The sequence below is a fragment of the Grammomys surdaster genome, unplaced genomic scaffold (genome assembly GCF_004785775.1).
Source record: "Grammomys surdaster isolate TR1022 unplaced genomic scaffold, NIH_TR_1.0 129, whole genome shotgun sequence".
Classification (NCBI taxonomy): domain Eukaryota; kingdom Metazoa; phylum Chordata; class Mammalia; order Rodentia; family Muridae; genus Grammomys; species Grammomys surdaster.
Genome location: NW_021604587.1, coordinates 21,267,712 through 21,278,793, shown reverse-complemented (window position 1 = coordinate 21,278,793; position 11,082 = coordinate 21,267,712). Strand labels below are relative to the sequence as shown.

At 39.3% G+C, this 11,082-nt stretch overlaps 1 protein-coding gene across 3 annotated transcripts in view; it reads left to right on the top strand.

Moving 5' to 3' along the window:
- Positions 1 to 11,082, top strand: part of Usp8 (ubiquitin specific peptidase 8) — a 51,423-nt gene that overhangs the window by 8,243 nt on the left and 32,098 nt on the right. For all 3 annotated transcript variants that reach the window (XM_028754945.1, XM_028754931.1, XM_028754937.1), the window contains exons 2-4: positions 1,348 to 1,517; positions 3,503 to 3,647; positions 8,285 to 8,370. In XM_028754945.1, coding sequence (XP_028610778.1) covers positions 1,414 to 1,517; positions 3,503 to 3,647; positions 8,285 to 8,370 — 335 coding nt within the window. In that variant the 5' untranslated portion in view covers positions 1,348 to 1,413. The remainder of the gene's footprint in view (positions 1 to 1,347; positions 1,518 to 3,502; positions 3,648 to 8,284; positions 8,371 to 11,082) is intronic.

The following is an 11,082-nucleotide window of genomic DNA, read 5'->3' as shown; positions in this document are numbered from 1 at the left end:
TGTGTGTGTGTGTGTGTGTGTGTGTGTGTGTACATACGTGCTAAGTGGATGTGGATGGGGTGTCTACATGCCATGCCAAGTGTTCAGAAGTCAGATGACAACTTTGTTTGTTGGTCTCTCCGTCCACATTTACATGGTTCTGGGCGTCTATCTCAAACAGCCAGGCTTGTGCAGCAAGTATGTACCTGCTGAGCCAGCCAGGGATTCAGAAGACCCTATTTAAAAAAAATTTTTTTCGCCGGGCAGTGGTGGCGCACGCCTTTAATCCCAGCACTTGGGAGGCAGAGGCAGGCGGATTTCTGAGTTCGAGGCCAGCCTGGTCTACAGAGTGAGTTCCAGGACAGCCAGGGCTACACAGAGAAACCCTGTCTCAAAAAACCAAAAAAAAAAAAAAAAGTAACATTTTTTTTTAGTTTGTTAAGAATTTCATACATGCATTCAGTGTATTTGAATCATATATACCTCTCTATCCCCTCCAATTCATTACAGAACCTTCACATATCCTTAAAACTTCATGTCCCCTTTTTTATCTTTTTACAGACCAGTCTTTCCCACCTCCAGTCCTTCCTCCCACAGTTCCTCATCCCGTTCCTCCTCCCTCCTGTCTTCAAGAGATGTCCCCACCCCCCACCCTCTCCAGGCCTCCCCACTCCTTGGGGCCACAAGTCTCTCCAGGGTTAAGTGCATCTTCTCTCACTGAGGCCAGACCAGGCAGCCCCAGGCCTTGGATTAGCTCGTGTATGCTGCCTGTTTTGTGGCACAGTCAACTGCTTGTTGGGCCTCTTGGAGGACAGCCATGCTAGGCTCCTGTCTGTAAGCGCACCGTGGCAAAAGCAATAGTGTCAGGCCTTGGAGCCTCCCCTTGAGATGGATCCCAAGTTGGACTGGTCACTAGACCACCTTTCCCTCAGTTTCTTCTCCATTTTTGTCTCTGCAGTTCTTTTAGACAGGAACAATTCAGGGTTTCTGACTGTCGGATGGCAACTTCATCCCTCCACTTGTTGTCCTGACTTTCTGCTGGAGGTGGACTGTACCGAGTTCCCTCTCCCCATTGTTAGGCATTTCATCTAAGATCCCTCCCTTTGAGTCCTGAGAGTCTCTCACCTCCCAGGTCTCTGGTATTTTCTAGAGGGTCCCCCCACCTTCTACTTTTCAGAGTTGCATATTTCCATTCATTCTGCTGGCCTTTAGGACTTCTCTCCTTTCGTGTCATCCCCCTGCACCCCTTCCCCCCTCCCCGTAACTGATCATGTTCCCCTTTTCCCTTCCCCCCTCTGCCTCCCATGATTGTTTTCTAATACTTTTTGCTGATGAGGATAGTTAGTGGAATTGTTTGTTTTGTTTTAGGGAAGAACTACTTTTCATGAACCATACCATCCGTTTGTTAAAGTACAAAAGCAAGTATCATTCATCATGCCTGCTGTAGCTTCAGTTCCTAAAGAACTCTACCTCAGTTCTTCACTAAAAGACCTCAACAAGAAGACAGAAGTTAAACCTGAGAAGACCAGCACCAAGAAGTGTGTGTTCTTTGCTAGCTTGTTAAGTCATATCAATTTTATTTCATTTCCTTAGTATTTAGATTTAATAAATCTAAATAGTCCCTTTTTATCCTGAGTTGCTTTAGTTATGGTGGAATCCCTAAGATACAAATATTAGTATTCTGTGGGTTTTATTTTGTTCCAATGTGATAGAATCTTTACCTTGATGATTTATTTTGCGTGTTTTTACTTCTCTGGGTTTACTTGCTTTCTAAGGCACTGTAGAAAATGTGCCTTTCCAGGAGAGGGTCCAGATTCTCATGGTCCAGTGGTTCACTGATTCTAATACTTGCTGGAAATAAAAATTTGCTAAAAATAGGTTGTCTTTAAAATTATGAACTCAAGTAGTTGAGGAACAGAGAATAAAAGAGAACTTTCCATTCACATTTATTTTCACCAGCAAAAGAGATTTAGAAATTAGTAAGTCATTACATTGTTATTTAGATGGAAATAACATTTTAGAAAGAAAGGTGAACCTAGCTACCACATTCCCCAAACTTAGGAGAAGTAGATCTTAGAGAGCAAGGGAGAGCAGTAGGTCTTCTCTGATTGGAGAGAAATATGATCCCAAATGAATCAATGACGACAAAGCTAAGACACCTGTGTAGGCATTTTAATGAATCATTTTATCAAGAAAATGAAAAATAGAAAAAAAAGAAAAGAACATCAGTGGTGACAGTTGAGCAGAGAAAAACCTCATTAAAAGTGAGGAGAAGCTTTTGGACAAGGATAGCAGGAGGACAAGATGCAGCTACAAGTTGTTTCCGGTTTAGATTTAATATGGCTTACAAGATTAGGATTCTAGTTACTGTGCGCAACAATTGAGTTACCATTGATTCTGAACTAAGTTCGTGTGGTGTTTTTCTTCACGTGGTGGCTCGACCGGGTTCCAGAGAGAAAGGTAGAAAAATCAACTTAAGATGGATTAAAGATGCAAACATAAAAGATAAAACTTGAGATATAAGAAAATCAAAGCAAAAACATACAGGATGAAGACTAGGAGTGGTGGCTTGCACCTCGCATCCCAGCACTTGAGAGGAAGTCTAAAAAAAGAGGAAAAGTCACATATCTAAATGATTGCTTTCCTCTGTGAAAGGAATCAATTGTATCGGTTTCCCTTATCAGTACATCTGAGGAATTATAGAGAGGTAGCTAGCTCACTGCTCTTAGAAAACTCTACCAGTTCAAACACCTGATCCTACTAAGTCAGCAGATCCACAGCACAGGGAAGCGGCGGCAGGAGATGCTGGATGACTTCCTCAGTAAGGGGGTCATCACAGTGGGAAATGAAACTCTGGACAGCTGACAACAAGAACGGACACTTACTCCCTGTACGGTGTCATCAGCCACGAGAGAAGAATAGTCAGTTATGTATAGCATCACAATGTCACAAAGAAGTGCTCAAAACAAAAAGTATCTTGAAATTCTAATGATTAAAAAGAAAGCTAGTATCTTCCGTCTTTAGTTATATTTTTCAGGAATTTTCTGGTATTGCTAAGAGACTAATAAATTAACAAAATGTTGGAAAACAAAAAAAAGTGAGGAGAGAAAGTCCGACACACACCATTGTTTCTTAATATCACCAGTGGCAGAATGGCTTTTAAAAATGCCATTTAGGGGAAAAATAGAGAAAAATTGGCAGCTTCTTGAGCTAAATTGGTAACGTGGGGTAACACAGAAAATAATTTTGTTTAATTTTTGTTGCTTGATTTTTTTTTTTTAATCAATAAAGCCACCTTTGAACTTTCTCAAATACTAAAGACAGAAACTTTGTAAATGTTAGATCAAAGATGGTTATTTCTTTCTATCAGGGTCTGGTGTATCTTTTAAGACTAGCCTAACCTCAGAGGGAGGTTATAAATTGTGAGTGAGTGAAGTAAAAACTTAAATCGTGAAGTTTATTTTATCGAGATCATCTATTTTTCCCCCAGTACCAAGTTTTGTAAATTCTCTTTCTTTCTAAGTTATATACACAGCGCTCAGAAGATCTTCAAGACAGCAGAAGAATGCAGACTAGATCGTGATGAGGAAAGGGCCTATGTGCTTTATATGAAATATGTGGCAGTTTATAATCTTATCAAAAAGAGACCTGATTTCAAGCAACAGCAGGTACCCTCATTTTTGTTATTTTATTTGATATTTTTATGCAATAGAACTATTGATTTCCTTTTAAAGCTTTAACTACTTGTGACATTAACTTTTGTTCCTCCTCACCTCTCTCTCAATTCTGGCAACCTGGTAATGCTGAGCAGGAAGGCTGTCACCAACATAACAATGGATTAAGATCACATGATACCTTGACAATTTTTAACTCCTGTGTGGCCGGGAAAAGCAAAGCAAAAATATACTTTTATTATTTGTTAGTGTATTCATGCATACATTTTGCTTGGATCAATATATATATATAAACTGATTGTTTGCCTTTTGTTGTAATAAGTTATTGCTGGATCAAGTAGAAGGATTGAGTTTATTCAGTGCACTGAGTAAGAAAAATAATATCTGAGTGCAGTGGCTCATGCCTATAGCCTCTTGTCAGCTCAAGAGTTCCAGGGCTGCTTGGACAACAGAGAGAGAGGTCCTATATCAATAAATAAAACAGAGGGATTGGAGACATGGCTCAGCGGATAAGAGTACTTTGTGCAGAAGGCCCAGGTTTGGTTCCCAGCACCTATTTCAGGTGACTTACAAATTCTTCTGACTCCAGCTCTAGAGTATCCAGTGCCCTATTCTGACCTCTTTGGGCACCTGCACAAGTGGCATACTTTCACGTAACACACACAAATGAACATTAAAATAAGTAAGAATATGTCTTCAGTTGTGCTTTAAGGTAAAATGTTTAATTTTTATATGCCAGCCTTTTATTTGACTGATACCGGAGCTGTATTAGACAAAGCTTTAGAATTAAGAGCAAGACTTCAGTGTCTCTTTGTGTTCATGTTTTCTTTTTTGTTCTTAATATGTTTAGCAGATACTAGTCTTTCACTTTGCTGAAGTCATGAGTAGAAAGTGAGGGCTGTCGTGGTATAGACAGAGAAACTGAGAGTAGAATTGGTGAGAAAAGAAAAGAGGTTTGCATTTCAGTTGTCCTAGAAACAAGCAAAATAATATATAGGTAGTGTTATAGAATAGGAAGAATGCTGTATTAGTGCTCCCACCTCAGAAATGACCTTGTTATCACATAAAAACAGCAAAGTTCTGCCTAGAGATTTCTTACCCCACAGAGGAACCATTTCTTGTCTGAGAGGGTCTCAAAGCCATGCTGGCATAGAGGTTACAGTCACCCTGCCTTGTCTCCAAAGCACTTCAATTTGAACAGTACACCATCATGCCCAGCCATTTAAAAATTAATGCTGATATTTTATTTTGGAGGTTACAGTGACACACTCTGTTAGCACTTGATACTTTATAGTATTTTACTTTGTTCTGTAGTGGGAAATTTGACGTACAGAAGGAATGAAATTTCTCTTATTTGAGGTACCCTTTTTGCCCTAAGTGTTGTGACTGATAGATGACATTTTTTAATAAAGAGGGATACCTTAATAGTTAAGCTAATGGTAGTAGGTCATTTCTTCTACCAGCAAAATCGTGCTAATTGTTACTGGGTTTTAAAGTAGTTATAAGTGTCCCTTTGCACTTAGGGGTTCATCTGCTTCCCCATAAATGGCTGAATTAGTCCTGCTAAGGGTGAATACTTCTTTTAATATTTAAAGGCATACTTATCTGCAGATTAAGAAGCCAGAAGCCTGCCTAAATTCAAACACTCTTTAAAATGTTCTAGAGAAATTACTTTTAAAGAGGGCTGGCTGGTGAGATGGCTGACTGCAAAGCCTGATGACTGTTCCACATGACTCTCTAGACCCACAGGGTAGCTGAGAGTGGATTCCCACAGGCTGTTCTGCCTTCCACGAGTACACTGTGAGGTTGTGTGTCACAACTAACTCCTGTTCCAGTACTCTCTAAAGTAAAGGCTTGGAAGGCTTGACAGTTACTAACTTTGATAGCTGCTGTCGGCTGATTACTCTATCATTGAATTGATTTTGTATATTTGCTTTTTGCTTTGCTTTTGGAACTTAGTAATGTTTTTTTCCTTTGGCAAGGTTGGAATTACCATTTTGATTGTCCGTTCCTCCTCTTTGAATAGGTTGGGATTAATTCTGATGGATAAGAGCTCTTTCCATGTCCTCAGTGTCCCTGAGTTTGTGAAGGTCAGGTTAGGAAGCTGCCTTTGGAGGGTCCGCTAACCCAGGCTGTTACTTTGGATGCTACAGTTGCTTGGTTCCCTGTTTGCTCTGTCTACAGCTCTCATCTCTCCTGTCTCAGAACTGTTTATGTTTTGTTTCATTTACTCTAACCTTCAAGTATGTGAGGTATTAAACTACCTACATATTTTATAATTATTACTACTTAAATCGAGTAGGGACAGAATATGTAAGTGAATTCCTTCAGAATTGTGTGCTTTCCCTCTGATTTTATATTGCAGAGTGTTCAAGTTGTAAATAACAGTTAATGTAGTAGAGCGTGCACAGTGATGGAGCTGAACACTGCTTGATCCTGAGCCGTGCTTGTAGGGTCATGTCAGAAGTAAGAGAAGGGCAATGCTGGCACAGCAAATCCTCGTGAAACTAGAGTTATATTCAGGGATCTTCAGAGCGTGCAGTGCACTCACACAGCATGCACACACACGCACGCATGCACGCACTCTCTGCCTCCTTTTTTTTTTTGCACAGGCTCTTACTATGGAGCCTAGCTGGCCTCAAACGTGGGATGCACCTGCTTCTGCCTTAGAAGTGCTGGGATTAAAGGTGTTTGTACACCATCACATTCCTGCTAGTAACCTTTTGTATTAGAGAATCTGAGGGAAATAGGAAAGCTGTACTGGTAAGCTTGTGAAGAATTTTCAGTTGAGTAGGAGTCAAGTGTTACTGCTCTGTACTGCCACTTGACATGTTATCAACAATATCTATCTGATAATGGCCTTTACAGACCCTCAGTAATAATAGAGGACTGTGAGGACTGCTGCCTCATAGATGTAATAGACAGCCTCAAGCAGCATTTAAGTAAGATCAAGCAGGCTCTTAGACAAGCTTTTTCTTTTTCTTTTTTTTTTTTTTTTTTGAGACAGTATTTCTCTGTGTAAGCTTAGTTGTCCTAGAACTCACTTTATAGACCAGGATGGCCTTGAACTCAGAGATTCATCTGCCTCTATCTCCTTTTTTTTTTTTTTTAAGACAGGGTTTCTCTGTGTAGTCCTGGCTGTCCTGGAACTCACTCTGTAGACCAGGCTGGCCTCGAACTCCTGCCTCTGCCTCCCAAGTGCTGGGATTAAAGGCATGCACCACCACTACCTGGCTTAGACTAGCTTTTTAATTGAGTTCATGAAAGTAAAACAAATGAGAACATTTTTGGTTTTGCTTTGTGTTTTGCTTTTATAAGAAGCTTGCAATGATTGCATTCTTGCAATGATTATGTTATATGTTTTAAGAATATGTTGTACTGCAGAGGCAGGTGGATTTCTGAGTTCGAGGCCAGCCTGGTCTACAGAGTGAGTTCCAGGACAGCCAGGGCTCCACAGAGAAACCTTGTCTCAAAAAACCAAAAAGACAAAAAGCAAACAAACAAGCAAAAAGAATATGTTGTACTAGAAGTCTCTAATATTCACTTGGTGCAATTTTGAATAAACTACACCTTTATTAGTATTACTTGGTGAAGGGCCCTTCTGACACAGTGAAGCATTAGAATGTAAATAATCAAATCAATGCATAGATACATGATAACGGTTACAACAGATTTTTTTTGCCATCACTACTCTTAACCACTTCACTGCTGAAGGTGAAGTGGTTAATCTTCATAGTCCTCTCACTGCCTTTCACACTCATACACACACACACCCACACACACCTGTTTTTACTACTACTACTACTACTACTACTACTACTGTTAGTGATGAAGTGTCCTAATAGGTTTTGTTTACAAAGTCACAGTGGCATGTAATGAATTAGATTCAATAAGCCTTGATTGCAGAATTTCACTGACCATAATGTGTGACCTTTTGAAGTAATTTTATTTAGTTACTTTCCACATCAAACCTTTTTTTTGAGTTAGATTGTGCTATTACTTTCTACTGTTTGATTTTAGAAATTCATGATTTTCTCAAGTATAAAATTTGTTTTGTGTGTCAAAAGAATCTTAACTGTAGTTAGCATGTAACTATTATAGATAGAGGCAAAAATACCTGTTTAGTATAGTAAACACAGCCTCTCACGGAGGAACACACCTGTAATCCCATTACTTGGGAGTTGACGATGAAGATCTCAGAATCTAAGCCAGCTTGGAATATACACCGAGCCCCTGTCTTGGCAAATAAATAAATTCCAAGCTATTCACCTTTGCATAATTTGCTTTATTCTCTCTGAGACTGGAGAAAAGGAACTTAGTGCAGGAAGAAAATTTGCTTTGTCCTTCCAAACTATCCTCAGTATTTGTGATCAATAAGAATGGTGTTAACTTTTAGTGGCATCTCATAAATAAGTTAAATCTATTATGTAGTGGATTTTGTGCATACTGATCTTATAAAGATACTTTTAAGATATTTGAAAAATAAATTGTGCATTTATATAGGTTAGGAGTTAAAAACAAATAACTCGTGCTTCTTTTCTACAGGCACCATGATTTTTGTGTTTTCTATAACACCAGTGCTGTGACTGTGCCTGGTACTAACAGTGTGGGGTGGTTTCATATACTTGCAGGATTATTATCTTTCAATACTTGGACCTGCAAACATCAAAAAAGCTATTGAAGAAGCTGAAAGACTCTCCGAAAGCCTTAAACTGAGGTACTGATGTTACTATAAATTCTGTAAAAGAATACAAATTAGAAGATGATAATACTATAGGTTTGTTCATTTATATCTAACCATACCTATAATACTCATTTCTTTCAAACAAGTCATATGTTAACTGATACTGCCTATACTGATGTGTTACTATTAGTATTCTTCATGAACATTTTAGGCTATTAAAATAGTACTGATGTTTTACATTAGAACTCATGTTCAGCCAGGCGGTGGTGGCGCACGCCTTTAATCCCAGCACTTGGGAGGCAGAGGCAGGCGGATTTCTGAGTTCGAGGCCAGCCTGGTCTACAGAGTGAGTTCCAGGACAGCCAGGGCTACACAGAGAAACCCTGTCTCGAAAAACAAAAACAAAAACAAACAAAAAAAAAGAACTTATGTCCAATTTTTCATGTTATAGCATTTGTAAATTTTTTGATATAATAAAAAGGAATTTTAATTCTTCACATATGGCACATTGTATTAGAAACTGCTATCGGCTTTAATTATTCAGAATTGAAGTACTTATTCTTAGTTTTAATCTCCCTGTAGTTGCAAAAGTTACATATTTTAAAAACAATCTAGCCAGTCAGTGGTGGTGCACCCCTTTAATCCCAGCACTTGGGAGACAGAGGCAGGCGGATTTCTGAGTTCGAGGCCAGCCTGGTCTTCAGAGTGAGTTCTAGGACAGCCAGGGCTATACAGAGAAACCTTGTCTCGGGAAAAAAAAAAAAAAATCTAATTTCAGTATTTACCACGACTGTCTTACCAGTCTATGAAATGATTACAAATAAGGGCTACAGAGATGGCTCAAGAGTTAAGAGCAACTTGCTGCTCTTCAAAGTACTTGAGCATTTTGTTTGTCCTTTGACCTAGGATTGTTTAGACGTATGACATTGAATTTTCAAATATGAGATTTTTCTGGGTGTCTTACTGATTTCTATTTCAATTTCATCAGAGCTACAAATATTTGATCCTTAAACAGTCTTTGTTTATGGTTCTGCATACAGTTTAACCTTGGCCAGTATGCAGTGTGTACTTGAAAAAAAAGTACCTCACAATGGAAATGCAATTTCAGCAGGAGTATGATGGTTAGGAGGGGTGCTTAGGGTTGATGGACCTTATTTACACTATAGTACTGTTTGTCATTTTAGGTCTCTGTGCTTTGCTGAATGCTGTTCAGATCTTAACTGTTTTCTGCTCAACCTCCTCAAGGGTTTTGAACCTAGGGCCTGTGCTACCACAAATGTTCTAACTTGGAAAGATGCCCGCCCACCTACCCACACCCTGTGTCTGTCTCTGTCTGTCTCAGTCTCTGTTCTCTCTCTCTCTCTCTCTCTCTCTCTCTCTCTCTCTCTCTCTCTCTCTCTCTCACACACACACACACACACACACACACACACACACACACACACACACACACACACTGTCATGAGTTGCCCAGGCTAGCCTTGAATTTGGAGCCCTTCTGCCTCACCGTCTCAAACAACTAAGGTTATGGACCTGCATTTCCAGGCTTGGATTAGCTGAGCTTTTTGTTACTGGATGTGGTGGTGGTTTGTTACGAATTTTTGTTTTGTTTCATGGGGTGTTTATTTTGGCAGAGGTTGGTTTGTAACAATTATTATGACAGGGTACTAAAAATCTAACCACTTTATTTCTCTTTGTAATTACATTGAGCTTTTGTGTATTTTGAAGTTGTGTTTTTAGTCATTTATACACCTATGGTTATCATAAATGCCTAATGAATTTGACCATTATGTTTCTCTTACCTGGAAACAGCCTCTTCTTTGAGATCGGCCTTGCATCTTTCCTTCATTACCTCTAGCCCATTCAATTTAATTCTATCCTACTTTTTCATTTATCCTGATGATCTCTGTCTCATTGCCAGAGATTCCTTCTGTTCATGTCTAAACCAGACATAGCATATATGCTTTAAAGAAAGCAAGAGGGAAAGGACTTTTTCTCTACCTGCTTTTTCTTTCCTGTTTCTGGCTCTCTCTGTTGCTACACAATGCAAGTTTCTGCCTGTCCTTGGTGGCTCTAGAGAATCTCCCTAGCTTTTCTGTTAGTCCACGCCTACTGGGAACAAGTTCTATACTTTTCTTATCCAGAAATACTTTTGTTTTTACTCCTGTCTTCATTTGCTTGCTTGCTTGTTTTGGATTGTGGGCATGTGGTCTTATGCCACAGCTTGTGGGAGTCAATCTCTCCGTCTACCATGTGAAGACCAGGGATCAGACTCAGTTATCAACTGATGTTCTTGTCTTTATTCCTAAGTAATGTTTTCATAAGATTCATGCTTCTGAGTTGACAGGGTTTTGTGGTTGTATTTGTTTTGTCTTTTGTCCTCCTTGGTAGCTCTGGCTAGCCTGGAACACTCTTCTTTAGATCAGGCCAGCCTCAGAGTCACAGAAGCCTCTGGAGAGCTGGGATTAAAGGTGTGCACCGCCATACCCAGCTGTCTTCTATTGATTCTGATGTGGAAATCCATACCAGTTTGTCCTGTTGTTAATTTACATATGTCATCTGTCCTTTCCTGGCTTGAGAGTCTCTCTTTAGTAGCAGTCTATGATATGACTACCATTGTTTTCTATTTTTTCTGATTAGGATTTTCTTGACTCTGCATCTGTAAATCTATGTCTTTTATCAAATTTGGGAAAAAATTTTTTTTTTTTGGTTTTTCGAGAAATTTGGGGAATTTGGGGCTATCAT